The following is a 21,739-nucleotide window of genomic DNA, read 5'->3' on the forward strand; positions in this document are numbered from 1 at the left end:
TCGGTAAATAACAATAAAAAAAGAAGCAGAAGAGGATGAGATTTGAACCTATGATGTTTCTTTCTTGGTGAAAAAGTATAATAAGACGACCATCTAACCAACTGCTCCAGGAGATTGCTAATGTGAAACTCTAAAACAAGTTGATCTCAGTTGAAAGAACATTGTGTCCGAGTTCCAAAACATTTTTCTCCACAGATCAAGGAAAAGCTGTACTTTGCAGAATCGTCGGGTATTGTGCAAGGTATCTTTACTGTAATTTTGCCTAAAATAGTGAGAAATTTGCTTCATTGTATTCAAATTTGATGGCAATTCTCTCCATGTGGAGGAGAACCAGTTCAGTGTTTCAAACGGCACATAAATTCTTCTTTTTTCAATTTCAGAACGGAGAATTATAATAAAATTCAACATTCGTATTTCCAATTTACGATTTTTGTTTAATTGCGTATTGTATTACTAGTTTAGGATTCCTAACTTCATGGAATGTGAAAGAATGAAAAATGTTAACAAGAGCGTTTTCATTTAGAAAGGAAAACGTACTAAGTTTGATACTATTTGTTGGCTCTGAAGGGCTATGTTGCCAAATTTATGAATTCAGGACTTTGAATATTTTCAGAGCAGACAAATAAGGTGTTGTGCAGAGTACATGTGTACGTCATCCTACCAAATTAATTATTTTTTGAAAATTGCGATGACAGCTTAACTACAGCACCTTGAATATGCAGTGTGGAAAATGGCACTGTTCTGGACTCTCTGGCATGTTCTACTCAGATATGATACTGCTAGAGGCACTGAGGTTGGTCTCGCTGCATGGTATTTCTCTGCTTATAATGGAAGTAAATGGAGTTTTTGGCTGTAATGTCAGGTTCTTTTACATGAAGCATTTCTATGAATGTGATAATTGCTATGATATTTGGTACAGTGGTTGTGAATATATTAACGAACCTTCTAGACAGTCGACTACATCCTGTTGTCATTACTTTCATTAATAATGAGGGAGAAAATATCTGTGTGGAATGCTCTTGATAACTAAATTTTTGTGTATGAATTAAGTTCATTATTATTATTATTAACATCATCATCATCATTTATTTTAAATACATACACACTGAAGCATTTGTATCTTTGATATTTACTGTCTCTTTTCTTCCACTTCAAAACTAATTGTGGTGATAATGATAATGATGATTGCATGAAACGACAAGGGGAACCCACAAACCTTCCTTAGTGCCATCGGTATGAGTGTAAGGAAACTTTCAGACCAATGGGACAAGCGACACGGAATGTTCACATTAATGTGACTAGTGACACTAACACTTCCAGACTGTAAAATAGCATTCATTGTGCATTTGGGTCCAAACAGCAAACGACACGTTCAGCACATGTTCATATGTCTTATTTGCATGCTACTTGTTTCTTTGGTCAGAAATCTCCTTAAAGGAAGGGTACTCAGACTGAAGTGACGTGCCACAGGGGGAGTTCCCAAGGAAAGTGACAAGCGACATGGTGCCTTCACTTGCTGCTAATTGTGCAAACAACAGATCTAGGCAACATGACAAACCACATGTTACAACAACAGATCTAGGTGACATGATAAACCGCACGTTACAAGAACAGATCTAGGCGATACGATAAGCCACACACATTGCTTTGTCACTTGCGTGTTACTCAAACTGGGTCATTTCCTCAATTTGCGATTAAAATTACCACCTGAGCACTAGTGTTGCTTCCAATATGGCCGCTCTATGTAGCAGTGGCGTATGCTGGTTCTAACGAGTGGGTAATCTCCCACCTTTGATCATCAAACTCCAAAAGTTTTTATATCAGGATCCATATGGGATTTAGGAATATTGTGTGGGAATGTTTGTCTTATTGTTGCGACCACAATCAATTAATTCTCATTATTGCAGTTTAATATATGTGTAGAATTTCAAATAATGAAACAAGACAGTATTATAAAGCTAAAAAAACAACCTGTGAAATATAAAATGAAAGACATGCACTAGTGAAATAGAAACGCTCATTATTAATTTAAGTGCAAAATTCAACTTACCCCAGGACCCGATTACTTGTAGTTGAACTCTAGTCTTCTTATTTGAGAGGTGAACTTCCCAATAACAGCTTCATGAAATGGAAAAGTGGGGTTGTTCTGAAGATTACGTAGCAACTCCATTTCAATTGATAGCAGAGCATTTGCACCCAATAGTCAACCTCACTTCCACATAGTACACCCTGGACTGCAGACCAACAAGGCTCTGGCGACTGGCCCCTTGGCCAGTATAATTTTGTGTTTTGTCCTTATTTGTGCTGAGTGCTCCTTTACAGCCTCAACTTTTAATGAAAGTCAGAAGATTTTAATATTTTATGATTTTAGTTATGCAACGTTAGAGTTGTTCTGTGTAACGATAAGGGGCTGGACCCCGTATAATGTGACGGGTGCAAAATAGCCTTAGTGCTGATGCACCCAAAATTTTAAATTCAAATCCAAATTAAATAGCAGAGCAAGTCCACTTAACCTGTCCTGTCCTTGGGTTGATCTGCAGAATGATTTTATTCTTTTAAGTGCCGAAAAAGAACGTTCAACAGAAGCTGTAGTGGATGGTATAGTGAGAATGAGTGTTGCCAACTTATATACTTCTGGCAAGGCAACAGTTAGTTTGTTCTTTACCATATTAGGATCTATCTCGTAAATTGGCTTCCCAGTAAAATTGAGATCTTGAGATGCAAAGAGAACAGTGAGTTCATTTTTCAGCCTCACAGAATCAAAGTGTGCACCATATTTTTCCAATAAAGACATGAAAGCTCTTTCTGGAAAGTTACTCTTAAACACTGGGAACTGAAATGAATCCAAGAGGGAAACAAAGTGCAATGTATGAAAATCGCCAAATCTATCATTAAGTTGACCATGTAATGTGTCGATAACTTCATTAAACAATCTTTTGTAACTAGTTTCTGGGTCTTCATTTTTCCGTTTCATTTCCAGGTCTGTAACTTCACTCTTAGTCGAGTACCATACCTGCTCAAAACCATCAACTCTCATTTCTTTAAGTATTTGCATCATGTCATGAATTTTTTGTGAACAATAGGCTATGTCCAAACTCTTAGTTTGCAATGTGTTGTACAACACATCAGTGTAGGAAAAAAAATTGGAAAATAGTTCGAGCAAGAAACAAGTTTGGAACTTGTTTAAGAAAGAAATGCACCCATTAGCCTATAGCATAGTCTCGGAATCCCATTCCCCAGCACTTTCGGCAACATTCTCAAAAAACTCTATTAGTTCACTTCTGCTTTCCTTTATAGTGTTCACAAGACACAAAGAGAAATTCCATCTGGTAGGTGCAACTTTTGGCAACTTTTTCACGACAAATTCTTTTAATGCTTGGGTTCTTTTCGTCGATTTAGAGAAAAAAGAACCCAAACCAGATAATGTTGTAAAAAAGATGCTACATTCTTTGATTCTGCAGACCGATTGCTGAAGCACAAGATTCAGTACGTGGCTCTGACAATGGATAAACAGCGCCTGAGGATAGACTTCCCTAACTTTCGCTTGCAGTCCACTAGTGCTTCGAGACAAGACTGATGCCCCGTCGTAAGTCTGACTGCAGAGTTTATTACTAATGCGGTAGTCACATATCACATCTTGGACATGCGTGAACAAACCATTGGCTGTTTGGTCAACACTAACGTCAGCGAAAAACAAAAATTTTTCTTGTGCATGGCCATTTTCGTCAACATAACGAATGCATGCTGACAATTGGGATTTATTAGTAATGTCAGTTGTTTCATCTAATAATATAGCTACAAAATTAGCGTTGTCTACTTCGTCTTTTATAGCATCACTGACCACGTTACAAACTGCCTTAATAAGGTCAATTTGAATTATAGGAGACGTGCCTTTAAAGACCGTTGCAGTTTGCAAGTGATCGGCAAGTTGCGAGTCATTCTCGGCTGTATACTGCAACAATTCTACAAAGTTTCCTTTGTTCAAGGAGTCACTTTCTTCACCATGGCCTCGAAAAGGAAGTTATTGCTTTGCGAGGAAACACACTGCATTTATTAAGCGCACTAGTATATCTCTATTTCTCTTCACCATTTCATTGTGCCGTACCGCATCCAAAGAACGCTGATTGTCCAGTTGCGCGTTAATACGTGTCTGTGCGAAAGATTGCAGCTTAACAAAGGAAGTTATATGACTTTTTGATTTTTCATGTTTGGCACAAGCGTTGCAAAGATTGTTTAGATTACAGTATCCGCCACGCATCCAAACATTCTTTTCAGCCCCGAAAAGTAAGCACGGCCAACAAAAAAGCTTATTAACACTTGTACTTCCTGTCAACCATGGTGTTTTGTGATAATTTGCTTGCGAGAAATGTCTCACATATTCCCGATTTTTGTCTTTGTATATAGAAGTAAGTTCAAGCGATGGCACTGGCCTACCTGTATTAACAATTTGCAACTTCTCCTGAAAAGATCTTGTTCCAAAAGGTTTCACCAGCAAATCTTCTATCACATCCATTATCCTTTAACACAGCACTATCACGACAAATACTAACACCTAAATAAATAATAAACATCAAGTACAGCATAAAGCCAATGACCACATGCATTCAGTTTCACGCACCAAACTTCTGTTGTGTTCCTGGCTCAGACTGAAATTCCCTATGAATGATAAAAAAAAATCCCTTTTGGAGCTCCAAATTTCCTGCGATGACAGGTTTTAAAAGTTCGAAGCATTGCAGGCCTGAGCCAGAAATTTATTTCGGGGTGGGGGTGGAGAGGAGGGTACTCAGCCCTTATTAGCAGCCATCACATAAAGTTGAAAAAGTGGGGGTAGAAGTTCTGAAAGTAAATCTCAGATAATTACAACGTATTATGCAAGGTGTATAATCCTGCAAATGAAGTAAAATTAATTACCACTATACACTTTTTAAATTATATATAAGTAGGATTTCGGGGAGGGGGATTTCAGCTCCCCGAGTCCTCCACCTGGCTATGTGCCTGATGTGTTTGTTCTTTATATGTTTTAGTCGTTCATCTCCATCACTATTAATCTAAAGAGGTGGAATAGCAACTTAAATTAACTAAAATATATATAATTTATTTATATCTTTCCCTTTCAAAAATATTCAGTTCCGTGAAGGAAGTACTCTCGCTGCTTTTGAAGATTAGAGTGAAGAAGCAGTGTTTCCTCCCCACTCTTTCCTCTCTCTTCTCTCCTCACCAAGGGTTGTAAAGAAGCGGTGGAATGACGTCAGGGTGAGATTCCCTAACATCATTCCACCGGCTGGAGAAAAGTTCCCAGACATTCAGCGGCAAATGGTTGGAAGCATTCGCGCACTGGAAGCAAAGAAATGTATGCATCGAAATTGGTTTGGAAGAATATTGCGAAGAAATGTATATTTTTTTGAAAAAAAAAATCTGCGATTACCTAGATGACCCAGAGTATATGCCGCTGCTATGTAAGATAAATCTTTGTTTACAATCAGAAGTACTAGCTATGAAATAGCAGCATGCTGTCATGGCTGGTATGGTAGAAACATTTATATTACGCAATATTTTTAAATATTGTGAATTTTTGCATATACCCCATGCTTTAAATGACATCACAATGTATCCTACATAGAGTAGTTCCTGAAAATCCCACCAGATGGCATATCAGTTAATTTTATAGGCAAATAGCTTATAATGTATTTCCGTGGTTTGTTGTTCGTGCATGCACGATGCAATGAGTGTCTTCCTTTAGAAAGATTGCACACCAAAGCGGCACACAACACTTATCACTTGAGGATTTCACCAACCGAACACTGGTCTATGCTGCCCATCATGCCATTGAAATTTTGCTCTTGATTGGCTCATTTTAAAGTGAGATATGTCGCTGTTGCTTCGGTATGAAAGTTGCCTTGGACAGAAGGACCCGTGTCACTTTGGTGTGAAATCCCCATGTCCTTTGTCACATGTCGCTTTGGTCTAAAATCTCCTTCAGGAAACAGTGCAGTCAGATCTTGTGTCCCTACAGTTCGAAAGGCTGCATTGCTTACCAACTGCTCGCTTCCAAGTGACACTTGTGGTTTGCTGCCTCGGTATATCTTTCAGGATACTATTTATATTCTAATAACATAGAAAAATAAACTCTAGTACATAATCCAACACCTGACGTCCGAAATCACATTGCGATGTTTCTTCTTGTGTTACGCTTGCTATTCATTTATTAATTTTATTTTACTTTTCTTTCCAAATTAATGCCATTTCGTGACTGCAAATCACTCCACAAATATAACTGTTTCCATCAATTCCTGTGCCGCCTTTCAAGACAAACAAATCTACACAATTATTCCAAAAACTAACTAAGCCGCATTACTTTCATAAGAAAATTAGAAGTGATACTGATTGCACTGCCATCTATGTTGTCTTCCACAGTTTTTTGGGTCGTTTTTCAAACTGTCTTTTCAAAGCGCTGTAGCTTAACATTTCAAACCTAATGGACAAATTTTTGGACCTTCGTAGCTTTCTATAACTAACTTTGTTGGTCTCAACTCACCTTCACTTTAGATTTTATTTAATACCCTCAATGGCATTACATTAACATCAGCAACTGTATCTACTTTGAACTGAACTTCCTTGTTTTCGACTTTTATCTTTTCTAGTCACTCTTTATTACTATTCTTTATGTGTAATTACACTCATGCTGGCTACAAACACAGATGCTACACTTAGCACCTCACTCCCACTATCTGATGTGTCTTCTTCGAATTTGTCATTTTTTACTTGTTTCACTTTACATTCCACTGCAAAATGATTACAAGCATTACACTTGTTACATCGATTAACAAACACTAGGCATAATGCTATTTTATGCTTATTAACACACTTCTAACGCAGATATTCCTCCTTAATTTTTCATATTTCTCAAACCCTCCTTGCCTCTTAATAGACAAGCATCCTCTTCTTTATGAACTTTCACCACCATGACAACATTCATACTTGGTGTTGCATATTTATTTCTGCTGCACGCCCCATTCCCACTGCTTTTTCTCTCTTTCTCAACATTCTTTCTTGCTGGTTTCTACATAAACCTGTCATTCTTCACAGGTGAGCACAGCGCTCACTTGTGTTTTCAAAGAATTGTAATTTGATCTTCGTGAAAGTGTGAGAGCAAGCTCTCGTCTACCTTCCTTTCCAAGTATCTTCTTCAATAAGATATTGCATTCAAAAATATGAGTCAAAGCTAACGTCCTCTGAGCCAACATTGCTTCAATCCTGTCATAGAAGTGAGCACAGTGCAACCATGTGACTTTTCATGAAAATGGATATATATATATGCGGGGAGAAAAAACAGCCTGAAAGGCCCTTCTTATTAGGCAATAGTCCTAACAGTGTCATCATAAGAATGGTTCATCCAATATTGATTTGTTGTTTTAAGTCCACTTTATGCACAGAAAGGCTAATCGGGACTGGACCTACAGTTTAAAGTGGGATCCGAACCACTGTGTGCCTCCACCAGGTATCGAATCCAGGATCCCTTGATTACAAGACAATGACACTACCACTGTGCCATCGGGGAGATCCTGGTTCATCCAATAGAAAACAGTGGCAGGAATGTGACTGTCGATAGACAACTGGTTATCTTCTATTGGAATAATAAATAAGCTTGTGCATGAGATAAAATCTGACAATGGTCGCAAAACTGAATAAAAGTAAGAGGGATATTCCACAGAACTAGTTAACACTGGATCCAACGCTAGACTTGTAATTAGCAGCCTTTTCGCTTTTGGTGAGCATTGTATGTTAGTTTCGTACATGCCTAAAAAGAACAGAAAATACATTGATTACCTGTATGCCTATATCTCCTGCCATTGATGAAACAACTGGGGAGTGGGGACCTTATGAGACCAGATATAAAATGTATTATTCATGAATCAAAATATACATATATTGCATAACTTACTGATCTGAGTCAAATTTAGCAAACAAAATCATTACAAATACGAAAATATGTGGGGTGAGTTCCAAGCTCAACCACCAGCAAGGGCATGACAGATAAAACCATAAGTAGTGCCGGGTAAATGCCTAATACTATGTGATCCTGTACAATACTATCCCTTTGTTCACCGAAATTATGTTACTAGTTGTTTTTTTGTTTTTTTGTTTTTTTTTAATATCAGTCACATAACTGTTGATGCACTGCGCTTCAATTTGTACATAAGAATTGAGAACATACTATGGTAGAGTATTTCTTTTTGTAATTTGCTTAGTTCTTATTATGCCATTATAACCTGTTCATAATTATTTTTTGATTCCTCTGACAAATTAAAAGTAGTCATGAAGTCAACAGCTTCCTCACCTCACTGTTTTTTGCATTATGGCCCACTGCTTTTATGTACATGTCAAAGTTTTGTCGAAAGTAACACCAGTTTTCACTCAGATTACCTTTGAGTTGTAATTCCTTGGGAACCTTAGCTAATTCCATTATGTTGAACAGTAGTCCTAATATGGCATTGCACTCACCTGTTACTAGTGTTTGTTATGATGCTGTTGTTTTACTGTTGACCTGACACTTTTCCACACAACTGCACCATGTTTTTTTTTCTTGTTATTAGTAAAAAAGAATAAGAAAATTAAAAACTGAAAATCTTATTTATTCTAGTGTTTGACTGAAAATTGTAACTTGTCAAGCAGTTATGTCGTACAAGTATTGACTTCCACCATCTCCAAATATAGAAATCATCCTCAGATTTTCAATAAATGTTGCGACATCCTTTGGAGGTTTGTGCAGGATCCTGAGAAAGTATCTGTAAGTATGATATACTCTATCTCAAACGCTACTTTACATAATAGGGTTTGTAACATAAAAATTATTTTCAAAACAAAATATTGGCAAATATTTGATACTGTACATACTCTTGTTAATTGATCTTGAGAGTAATAACTTGAGATCATGTTGAAATCATTTGTTTCTAATACAAGCTACCAGTCTGAAGTGTTTTACTGAAAATTATATCACCCCAGAGCAGAGGTGCCCACAGGGGAGGTTTATGCAACAGACTGCACCATTGAGATTTTTGGGGGAATTTTTTCTCTTCAAATAATATAAAATTCAACATTTATATATTTTTCAAAAATGTATGTAAAAAAATCTACACATTAAATATGCCATATTTAATCCAATAGATGAAGATAAGAAAGTATTTAGGTGCTGGGGTGCCTACAGGTGAGTTTGCGAATGGAAATTTAATATGAACAATGTTGCATTGGACACAAGTTGAATTACGTTGTCAATTAATTATTACTGCTACATAAGTAGCAATTTTTAGACTTAAATGGGAATTATAATGGGTAGTGAGTGTGTATTATCGGTCTGGAAGGAGGGGGGTTGCATTATCCAATTCTTACATTGATTGATTGAGTTGGTGTTAAAAGTCCACTTTATGCACAGTAAGGCTAATCGGGAGTGGATCTACAGTTTTAAAGTGGGATCCAAACCACCTTGTGCCTCCACCGGGAATCAAACCAGGACCCCTTGATTTCACTGCACCATCAGGGAGGTCCCAAACTCTTACATATTAGGCCTAAAATTGACACGTGGATTTTGGGGGGTTGATAATCAAAGATTGGGCAGGGGGACAATATCCAACTCTTGAATATAAAGAGTAAGTCTACAATTGACATGGAAATTATGGTGTGAGAATTGAGTATTACATTTAAGTGAGAGATATGAAGTTCTTGATTAAGTTTTAAAATTTAGATTGTCAGGAGAATTCTGTATTTGGGGAAGGGAATGAATATTATATTTTCGGAACTATATTTAGTGATGTATTCACGTTTTCGTATTCACGTTTTCGGCATCAAACGTGCAAAAAGAGAAGCCGGAATTGAGTAAACATTGCACGATCTGAATACATTCTATTAAATTAATATTCTTGAAAGCATGTAAAGAAATTAATCTAAAAATTTTCTAACTAGCTTTGCTCACAATGATGTCACACGGAAATGCATGTTTCGGGTTTTACTGAGATGAATGTGAAGTTTTATATTAAGCTGGATTACAAGACATGAACGATATTCTCGATATTGATTAATAATAGCACTTCCTAAAGTGTAATGCTTAGTATTGGTATACTGCTTAATTTAAAGCAGGTGCATCATTTAGATGATATGGTTCTATTAGCAATATTATTGTACAGCGTGTTTGAAAAAGAACTCCCTAGTTTTAATGTGTCCTATAATCTGTACAAAGTGACATACAGTATTCTAGTTTGTGGTGTTTGATTCATCAACTCTCCAAGTTTGGCACCCTTGCACTTGGTAGGTCTGCTTGACCTTGAGACGTCACCAGTGCTGTGTTTTTTCCTTTGTTCCCTCAGTTCAGTTCCGGCGTTCGTGTAGTGCAGAGCAACTCAGCAACAATGTGTACTCCGCAACAGAAAGCGCAGTGTGTTATTTGGCTTGTGAAAACTGAGTCAGTTATAACAAAAAAAAAAAAAAGGTAAAGTGCTCCCCTGTGCTTAGCACCATGCCATGAAGGCGTATAGGGGGTGTGGGGGTAACGCCCCACACTTCCTTGATCCGGTCGTGAGTGGGGTGATGTGATCAGCATCACGCCCCTGACTGCCTTTACCCCCCAGGGTTTCCCCCAGGTACCCATGTTATTCGACTCTGGGTGGGCGCCGGGGCCGCTTCCATCGTTAGAAAAGTTCCTGGATTTGAACCGGCCGGGGATCGAACCCGGGACCTTTAGCATGCCAGTCAGACGCGTTACCGACTGAACAGTGCAATGTAATTTTAGCACCATTAAGCCTTGTTTCCATTATTATGAAAAAATATAAATATGCTGACCAAGGCAGTAATTTATTTTATTAAAAACATAAACTAAACGTAACGTTTAAACCTTCTAGCAAGGTCTTCATCAGACTCTGTATCAAGTACAAAAGTAACAAGATACCAAAAACAGGGCATTATATACACAAAACATTACTCCCTCCAGACTAATAGAAAGTTGTTTTGGAACTTTACGTTTAGTTTATGTTTTTAATAAAATAAATTACTGCCTTGGTCAGCATATTTATATTTTTTCATAATAATGGAAACAAGGCTTAATGGTGTTATAATTGGACATTTTCCAAGGCTGATGAGGAAAATTAACAACTGGAAGGACTTGAAGAGGAAAGAAATACACAAAGACGAACAAGAGAAGTTTCTGAGAAAATGTTTGGAGAGAGGCACAGCACCTAAAGGATTAAAAATAAGTAAGAAGGGAGTGGTTTGCAATGCCAGGAGATATAAGATATTGGTTCAGAAAATGGAAAAAGAACTGATATGGAATGAAATAAGGGCAAGAAGAAAGGAGATAAAAATAATAAAGGAGAACCTTAAAAGAATTGAAAAAGCTATTGAAGATGGTCTCACCATTTTTACGAGAGAATATACATTTTACGAAATGAAAAGCTGGCAGGAGAAATTTAGAGAGAAAATACAAATAAAGTTGAAAAAGAAGGGAGAGGGACTAGGATGGAAAGAAGAAAGGGGAGAAGAGGAAGAAGAAGAGGATACCAGAAGAAGAGTTGTGGTAATAGGGAACGTTGACCTATCAAAAGAAGAGGAAGCTTTTTTAAAACTAGGAAGAGGTTTCAAAGTTAAAGAAAGAAATGTAGATTATGAGGAAGTTATATATGACATTGAAGAAGCAGTACTCCATATAAAAGAAGAACCAGCTAGAGACAAGATTAGAAGAAGAACAGCAGCCATTCTGAAGAAAGAAATGGGAAAACAAAGAAAAGTAGATAATTTGAGTCAGAAAGAAAGGGAAGGGATAAAGAAAATCAAGAAAAGAAATGATGTGGTGATAGAGCAGGCAGATAAAGGTGGAGCAATTGTGGTGATGGAAAGAGAATGGTACGAGAGGAAGTTTGAAGACCTAAAAGAAAATGGATATGAGGAGATTTGTGGAACAGGTGAAGAACAAACTATAAAAGAAAGAATCATTAAAGACTGTAGGAGGAGTGGATTCAAGAAATGCATAAAGGAGACAGGAAGACTACCAAGTTTGAAGGGCTTTCCAAAGATACACAAAGAGGAGATAAAGTTAAGACCAGTAATGAATTGCAGAAACAATATTTTGGAACCCTTGGAAAAGAAATTAAAGAAAGTTATTGAAGTGTTAGTAACACAGCAAGAAAGCAGAGCAGTTAAGAACAGTAAGCAAGTAGTAGACCTCATAAAAGGACTTAAGTTAAATGAGATGAAGACGACAATGTTTAGCTTAGATGTAAAAAGTATGTTCCCAAGCATCAAGAGGGAACACGTTTTGGACATTATTAAAAAGAGAATGGGAAAGGAAATTATAGGAGAATGGGATAGTGAAAGGGTAGTGAAGGCGCTGGAAACCATTTGGAATAACGGTTACAGTATAATGGGAGATAAAATAATGTTAATGAGTGAAAGACTGAATATAGGTTCTAGCCTAAGCCCAGCATTGGCTGAATTGGTTATGAATGAATGGGAAAAGAAAGTGATAGAAAAAGGAGGTGACAAAATAATTTTGTTTTGCAGATATGTGGACGATTGTTTTGGCATATGGAAGGGAACAAAGAGGCAGCTTGACATTTTTGCCAAAGAAATACAAGATGAAGAAAGAGGGATATTATTGGAACTTGAAATAGAAGAAGAAGGCAAGTTAAGCTACCTTGATATATTGATGAAAAGGAAGAGAGGAGAAGAAATTGAAACTGCTTGGCATCAGAAGAAGTGTGCAGCAGGGGTATTCTGCCACAAAAGAAGTGATGTAAGTGAGGTGACAAAAAGAAATTTCATAAAGAATATGGAGGACAGAATAACGAAAATATGCACGAAGGAATGTGAAAAAGAAGGCAAAATAAATAGCCTATGGAAACAGCTGGAAAAGAATGGCTATGAGAAGCAGGATAGACTGGACATAAACAGAAGAAGGAAGAAAAGAGGAAGGGGAGAATTGGAAGAGAAAGAAAAAGATGAAGAGAAAGAAAAAGAGATGTGGTTTGGAATAAGGAGTATGGGGGAGACCACAGAAAAGATATGCAAAGTGCTTAGGAAAGCGGGCATTAAAACTTACAGGAAGGGAGGGAGAAGCATCTTAGGAATAGCGAAGAATGCAAACAAGAAAAAGGAAAACAGAGAAGAGGAAGAGGAAGGGATTATCTACGAAGTAAAATGTAAAGAATGTCAGAGTGTGTACATAGGAGAAACGAAAAAGAGACTGAAAGATAGGTTGAAACAACATAGGGATGATGTACTTAAGAGAGAGAGAAATGAGATATTTAAACACACGAGAGAAACAGGACATGACATAGAGTGGGATGAGGCTAAGCAGATAGGAAGGGAGAAGAGAATGCTAGTGAGAAAATGGAAGGAAGCCAAGGAAATAGAGAAGAAAGGTGAAGAAGACACAATGAACTGGAATGGGGGACTGAAGTTAAACAAAGAATGGAAGAAAGTGTTAGAAAGAGTGGAAAGGACAAGAGAGAAAGAGGAGAGGAGAAGGAAGAAAATGAAGGAAAAAGAGCGTGATATATATAAAGCCCAATCCACATTCTATATGAAAGTATATATTTTTCGCCTTTTAGGTGAAAGTATAGTGAAAGCCACCTGCGAGAAAGTTCCAAAACAACTTTCTAATAGTCTGGAGGGAGTAATGTTTTGTGTATATAATGCCCAGTTTTTGGTATGTTGTTACTTTTGTACTTGATACAGAGTCTGATGAAGACCTTGCTAGAAGGTTGAAACGTTACGTTTAGTTTATGTTTTTAATAAAATAAATTACTGCCTTGGTCAGCATATTTATATTTTTTCATGTAATTTTAGACGTCAGTATGGTGGTGAACCACCTACAGCAATAACTATCCACCATTGGCTAAAGTCTTTCAAGGAAACCGGTAGTGTTTTAAAAGGTAAATCACCAGGTAGACCGAGAACTTCCGAAGATGTTGTTGAACAGATCCGTGTTTTGTGTGTTCGGAGCCCGAAGAAGTAATTGGCCAGACGTAGTCTACAATTAGGAGTGCCTAAAGGTGCAGTGTATGATGTTGTTCGTAAAAGACTAAAGTTGCGCGCCTACAAATTGCAACTGTTACATGAAGTGAAACCTACTGATAAAATCCAAAGGTATGAGTTTGCTGTTGACTTTCTACACAGAATTGATGATGATGACAATTTTTTACCAAACATTCTCTTTTCTGATGAGGCTACATTTCATGTCAGTGGAACAGTTAATCGTCATAATTGTAGAATTTGGGGGGCAGAGCATCCACATGAAGTTATTCAGCATCAACGTGACTCTCCCAAACTTAATGTCTGGTGCGGTTTGATGGAAGATCGTGTGGTTGGTCCTTTCTTTTTTGTAGAAAAAACAATAAACGGGGACGTTTACCATAACATGTTGACATAGTACGTCTTTCCCCAAATTGACGAAAATGAGGCTGAAAGGGGCTTGTGTTTTTCCAACAAGATGGCGCCCCACCTCATTACAGTAAACAGGTGCGTGCGGTTCTTAACACTTGCTTTCCAGGAAGGTGGATAGGCAGGGCTGGCCCAATACATTGGCCACCACAAAGCCCAGACTTAACCCCACTGGACTTTTTCTTTTGGGGCCACATAAAAAATGTTGTGTACAGTGCTAGGATCAGAGACATCAATCATTTACGGGAAAGAATCGTCGCTACGGTTGGGACAGTTACACCTGAAATGTTGGTGAATACGTGGCGAGAAGTGGAATATCGTCTCGACGTGTGCAGGGCAACAGATGGATCCCACGTTGAGGTGTACTAACTTGAAGGAATCCTCTTTCATGATATGTACTCATTGATGTAAGTTTTCATTACTTTCCCTATTAAATTTATACTTAAAACTAGGGAGTTCTTTTTCAAACACCCTATTATTGATTACCTGTATGCTGTAATAGTTTTACTAAAAGTACTTCACCTTGAACATTACCCAAGAAAACAGAAAAAATAAATAATATCAAATTCTCATTTCTACCTTCATGTCTCAGGACAATTTAACTTTAACAAGTGAAATTTGCACAGAAGATAAAATCCACGTAACTATTGCTATTGATTACTAAAATGATTAGGCCTATGTTCATCCCAAGCAGAGGGGTGTAAGGGGTGACCTTCCACATAGTACACCCAAATGTCTACCTCACTTCCTTGTAGTACACCCTGGACTAACGAGGCTCTGGCGACTGGCCCTATAGCCAGTATAATTCTGTGTGTTGTCCTCTGTTTTGTCGCTATATGCTGAGTGCCTCTTTGCAGCCTCAGCTTTTAATCAGTCAGAACATTTTAAAGATTTTAGTTACAACATGATGAAAACAGAATTGGGAGCATTACAATTATGCTATTTTAGTTATGGTAAGGGGCTGGAGCCCGTATAGTGTGATGGGTGCAAAATAGCCTTAGTACTGATGCACCCAAAATTTTAAATTCAAAATCAAATCAAATCAAATCCAAAGCGGAGGAGTGAGTTCTTTGAAAAAGGAACTGAATTACATTCTTGCTTGAGCTTAAGAATTTCTAGTTTGGGTTATGTCTCGTGAAACAATAAATTGAATTGGTTACATGGCTGCATCATGTTTTTTGGTTTGCCAAGGTTGAATATTCTATCTTAGTTGTGTAACAATTTGCGTTAAATACTCAAATTGTTGGATCTTATTCTTCTCTCACAAACACTGTTCAAATGCATGTTCACATAATTTAATTTATTTCATTTAAACAGCCAATATGCTAGCTTTCCATTATTTCAAAAGGCTGCTACAACTGTTTTAAGCATTGCCATTTTCTGGTAGCTTTGTGGAGTCTGTGAAATGCAGGATTACCCACCATTTCGAAAATTGAACAATTATAAAATATGGCCAGTTTAACATGTATTGCATTCAAATAAACATACATTATTACGTATCCATCCAAATTATTTTGGGGGATGATGCTGAATGATAGGGGGGAGTAATGCATTCACGGTCTTGGGGTGATGGACATCCCTGTTTAGGGAGGAGGGGCAAGTAAAATGAAGCTAATAATACATTGTTTCAGTAAACACACTGTTGTAATTAAATACTTTATAGGGATTGTGACATGGTTTGAGGGGATGCATGACATGATTTGGGGAGATGCATAATATGATTTGAGGGGACACATGACAAGATTTTGGAGGTGCCATTGGTCTTGGGGGGGGGGGATGGGCACCCCTGCATCACCCACATTTTACTGATAGATTAAGTGCATAGCATGACTTACTTGCATTATTGGGTCCCACTTTAAACTGTAGGTCCAGTCGCAATTAGTCTATCTGTGCATAAAGTGGACTTAAAAAACAGTTGCTGACTGTTGAATTTCACATGTCTTCAGATCATTGAACTTTGAATAAGACAGGTGTTAGATTTAATTCATAACAGTGTAACATAAAGGGAAACGTGTTAATAGTTTTCGAAAAAGTTTTATCTTTCTCTCGCCCAAAGATACATTGAAATAGGTTTTCCCATTTTAAACTGTGAGTCCAGCCCTGATTAGCCTTATTGTGCATAAAGTAGACTTAAGACACCAACTCAATCAATCAATCAATCAATTTTTCCCATTTTATGAACTACTTATTTATTATTATTTTTTATTTTTTTTAGCCATAATCAGGTGAGTGTATGGTATCAGTTACACAATGCACATGTGTATTGCCAGTGTATGCATTGATGTATTTGAAGGCTGGTAAAGTGAGTCGCTTAAAACTTTGAATAACTAATAGGAATTGTTGTGCTAAATGAGAAAATTGTATCAAGCTGTAAGTAATAACAAAAACTTTTGATTTGGCAGGGCTACTCCTAGCAACACATGCAAGGGGAATGGTGTGAATTGCAACCTGCCTCCATCTAACTCAATTTCCACTTTTAAAATATCCGCATGTAGACTGTTATGGTAAAATATAAAATGGACTCCTAAACGAAAAAGGCGATAATCATGCTCTTGAATTTCATGGTCACACTCTTGGGTACTTTTTCTAGTGCGAGAAGGTGCAGTTGAGCAGGGAAGGCTTCTGGGATTATTTAAATTGATAACTCAGTCTAGCATCATTCAATTTCCGCAGCTTTCATTTTCTATCAAGTGGATACTGATGTTAGGTACTTCGAATTTGAACAAATATGCTAATATAAAAGATTTAAATATTTGCGAAGGTGTATCCTTACATCCTAATTTCTTTTTATTCATACAAAATTGTAAAATAATAAGACTGTACTATTTGTATTTTTTATGTCACTACATTTTTCACTTTAAAAGGATAAAAATACAATGGAAACGGAGAGCTTATTATTGCATGTAAAACTTTACACACATTTGAAGGTAGTTTAGGATTTGGTGGAGAATACGAGTATTTTTCTTTTTTTAGTTGTAACTGTTTGGTGTGAATGAATGTGTATTTCATACTTTTATACACTTTTCCCCCCCCTCGAGAATAATTGTAGCAATTGAGGTACGTGGTCATTTGAGGAGAGGTAAAATAAATATAATTAAATATCATTCCTAATTAGGTATCAAACATTGTGAATTTTATTTTCAGGAAATGATTTACAAATAAATATTGAAATAAAAGGGCTTAACCCCAATAGGCCCCCTTAAATTTCACTCGTGAATACAGTACTGGTAAAGGTAAAGTGTTCCCCTGTGCATAGCACCACGCCATGAAGGCGTATAGGGGGTGTAGGGGTAACGCCCCACACTTTCTTGATCCGGTCGTGAGTGGGGGTGATGTGATCAGCATCACGCCCCTGACCGCCTTTACCAGTACTGATTCCATTCAATATAACCGTAATGTAAAATTATGTCACTGTAATGTAGCTGAAATATCACAAAACCTTACGGAAATGTATTTGTAATGTTACACTGACATGTTTCTGCAATGTTACATTGACAGGTTTTTGTAATGTTGCACTGATATATTTCTGTAACATTACGAATGTTATGTTACATTCGCGGACATTTTTACATTGCTGAAACATACCTGAAACATCACAGTAATGTTTCGCAATGTTGCTGCAATGTTACAATGTTTCACGAGTTACGTATCCGTAACATATCTGAAACCATGTTGTGCTGTATGGGATGGTTTTGGGTTAGAATTTCACCAGGAATTCAGTGGTGAAGTCAGATGTATGAAAACTTTAATGATAAGGTAGTTATGGGCTTCCCATTTAAAGAAATGACATTGGAACCAAGATGGTGGACATTGTCATGATGCACCAAAAAAGTTTCCCCCTAGGCGTGACATATATCTACCATGACCAATTGCTGCAATCTAAACTCCCTTCCATTTTATAAGAGGCAGTCAGGGACAGGTCAGGTCAAAAACACACTGTAGATGTTATTTGTAACTTGTAGTCACTCGCCAGTCCTTTGTCAGCCACCATGGATGAAAGATATTTCTGTGTTAAAAAGTACTAAAGCTTTGCCTGTTTAGTTCTAGCAGACAGGCGCGGCTCGTGCATTACTTTCCTGGGGGTTCACCGAAGTCATATGACACATATTCAGTTTCCGCAAAAAACGTTCTTCGCGAAACAAAGGGATCGGGGGGGTTAAAAAGATTGGCACATAATTTTATCATAGAATGAGGTTTCATAGTAGAGGTGTGCGAATAAATTTAGGACTAAAACTAAGTGCAATAAATTGTGCCTCAATGAAAGAAATTTCGGGTCTCATTAGAAAATCATGGACGTCCTCAGGATTTGTTCCAGGAATGGGAAGCAAGATCTTTTTTTTTTTTCAGGGGGAACAAACGAGGCACATTTTTCCCTGTAATAGTGTTGTTCTCTCAAAAAACACTCCTTCAGTCCCTGCAACGCCTTTATAATACATATCATAAATTATTGTGACTGAAATAAAATTATATGTGTGTAATAAATGGTTTAAGGTTGACATTAATTTTCCAGGGGGGAGTGTGGCCCCTTTTCCCCTTCGGACGTTCATGCCTGCAATTATAAAATGACTAAACACAATGGTCCTACAATTATTAAAGGGAAATGGCAATCAATGGCATGTGCGTACTAGAAACCTGAGACCCTTTCATTGAAACGCTACAGCTTTTTTTTTTTCCTATCTTCAAATTTGGAGTTGGTCGACCAGCACACGCTTTATCTCTAATTTTCTTTCAACAGACGAGAAAATTTTTTTCTGTTAATTGTATGCATTTTAGCGGTCATTTCTTACCTGCGCAGACAGTAGCACCTACACTGCATCAAATGACGTAACATAGTCCATCCTTTGGAGCATCAATACTTTGCAACAACTATCCAAGCACTTCGAAAACTTACAACCTTGAAACATTGACACCGACAGGATTTGTTACGTCTTCCTTTCTTGTCTAAGATCGCGGCATTATTTTATTTTCACATATCCGAAGTGTTTCCATCTTTAAGGAAAAAGTCTGAATTCATGCTCGAATTATTTTAGTAATGTATTTCTTTTATTTTAATTCATCGCGTCCATTCCCAGCTTTCATTCATTTCTACTCATCCTTCTCTGCCCAATTTTGCATTTATGCCAAGAAGTTCGGCACAAAAATTGTTCAACAGAGAAGATTGAATATGTAACGAATGCGCTTCAAACTTGAACCTCACAGGGCAACACTGGATGTAAGGAACCAGCTGGGCCTCACTCGCAGCCTGCAGCGAGGACGGTGCCTTCTGGCTTCTGCTGCGGCTTCTGAGAGAGCACGAACTGCGCATGACCGTTGGTTGGAGATCGAGGTTCCTCAGCATCCTTTGCCATATATTTTGCCCATATAGCTTACCCCGAGCTTCTGCCTGCCGCCCGAACCTTCACAATGGCAGGAGTTCTCCTGAGGGGGTTCAGCTCAGGGTCTGAACGAGGGTGGCCGACTCGCGGTTTCTCTTTCTCAGGAAAATAATTTGCCGTGTTACGGACACAAATACATGACTTATTGTGTAGAAATTTTAGCGAAAAATTGCCAAAGGTAAAGACATTGTTTATTGTCCATTCTCGAGGTAAATGCCGTATATTACTGGGGGTTCACTGATCCTGTGCTCTATAGGGCCAACCGCGCCTGCTAGCAGAACAAGTATATTCTTGAAGTAAATCTTGAAGCTTTCCTGGTGACAAATGATGAAAAGATTCTTTCGGTCTATCGACCAGGGGAGTAGTGGAAAATATTCCAAGCTTTTGAGAGCTAACGTCATTCACATCTTCTTCTACCCTGAAGATGTGAGTGACATTAGCTCTCGATAGCTTGGAATCTTTTCCCCAACTCACCTGGTCGATAGCACAAGAGAATCTTTTTAACAAGTGCATTTTTAATGGAATTCTTGTGAAAGTGGTTTTTCACTTGGACATATATACACATAAATTAAACAATGCTAACTGAAAATGTAGATTTTGTCAAAAAATATCTACCAAAAGTAGGGGGGGTTGAAAAATGCAAGATTAACTATTGGCTACATGTATCTAAATAAATTTACTGGTACTTTATCAATATTTGTAAATTTTTATGTCAGTTTCTCCTCTTATTTTAGAAACTACATAATATTTGCGAAGTTCCAACTCATAAAGATAATGATGAAATAATTTATCTTTGCAGCTTATTGTGGGACAGTCTGTAGCTTGCAAGTATCTCAAGTACCTTTATAAATATGTTGGAGGTGGAAGTGTTAAGTACAGACAGAAGAATAAATTTGAGCGTAGGTCATCGACTGCACCTAAGTTCTATGTAGAAAAAATTATTCAGTATAAAGCAATAATAAGTATCTTAGGTATTAAATAATAAATTCATATATACTTTTGAATTTAGTTACATTAATTTATTTTAGAATTGTGAAATTTGAATAAATTGTTCTGTCATACAGTGTTGTGTGCAATGATTTTGTCTGACTGTATTCAAGAAATATATATAAAAAAATCTGTATGTAACAAAAGCATTTATATTGTGAATTAAAAACATATTTAAACAAATTAAACTGCTGTATTAAACTTAAAGAGAACAAGAAAACCCTTAGTTCCATTCCATGGTGTTGCATGCATCTCCTGCATTACACACATTAATAGGTATTCCTTCTGAATTATTTACATTAATTTCCTTTGGAACTTTGAAGACGTGAATTGATTGTAACAGTTGAAAATCATGCCATGCTATATGTAATTAATTATTTTGTGTGATTCTTGCAGGAGATTTATAAAACAAATGTACGTATATGTTTGTAGGTGTTACTTTTGAATTTAGTTACATTAATTTCTTTTAGAATTGTGAAATTTGAATAAATTGTTCTGTCATACAGTGTTATGTGCAATGATTTTGTCTGAGTGTATTCAAAAAATATATATAAAAAAAAATCTGTATGTAACAAAAGCCTTTATATCATGAATTAAAAACATATTTAAACAAATTAAACTGCTGTATTAAACTTAAAGAGAACAAGAAAACCCTTAGTTCCATTCCATGGTGTTGCATGCATCTCCTACATTACACACATTAATAGGTATTCCTTCTGAATTATTTACATTAATTTCCTTTGGAACTTTGAAGACGTGAATTGATTGTAACAGTTGAAAACCATGCCATGCTATATGTAATTAATTATTTTGTGTGATTCTTGCAGGAGATTTATAAAACAAATGTTCTTCCTGTCACGAGAAACACTTACGTCTCAAGTTAATTAAAAAGAACGTATGTGGCAAAAATTTAAGAAAGAAAAACTTGTCCCATGCCAAGATTGTAAATATGT

At 37.0% G+C, this 21,739-nt stretch overlaps 1 protein-coding gene across 2 annotated transcripts in view; it reads left to right on the plus strand.

Annotated features, from left to right (window-relative positions):
• LOC145984454 (uncharacterized) overlaps positions 1 to 21,314 on the plus strand; it is a 92,516-nt gene extending 71,202 nt beyond the window's left edge. For both annotated transcript variants that reach the window (XM_083118114.1, XM_083118115.1), the window contains exons 8-9: positions 8,642 to 8,788; positions 20,599 to 21,314. In XM_083118114.1, coding sequence (XP_082974240.1) covers positions 8,642 to 8,788; positions 20,599 to 20,781 — 330 coding nt within the window. In that variant the 3' untranslated portion in view covers positions 20,782 to 21,314. The remainder of the gene's footprint in view (positions 1 to 8,641; positions 8,789 to 20,598) is intronic.
• Positions 21,315 to 21,739: the final 425 nt, after the last annotated feature.

The sequence above is a fragment of the Lepisma saccharinum genome, chromosome 2, assembly GCF_977018435.1.
Source record: "Lepisma saccharinum chromosome 2, izLepSacc3.1, whole genome shotgun sequence".
NCBI lineage: Eukaryota > Metazoa > Arthropoda > Insecta > Zygentoma > Lepismatidae > Lepisma > Lepisma saccharinum.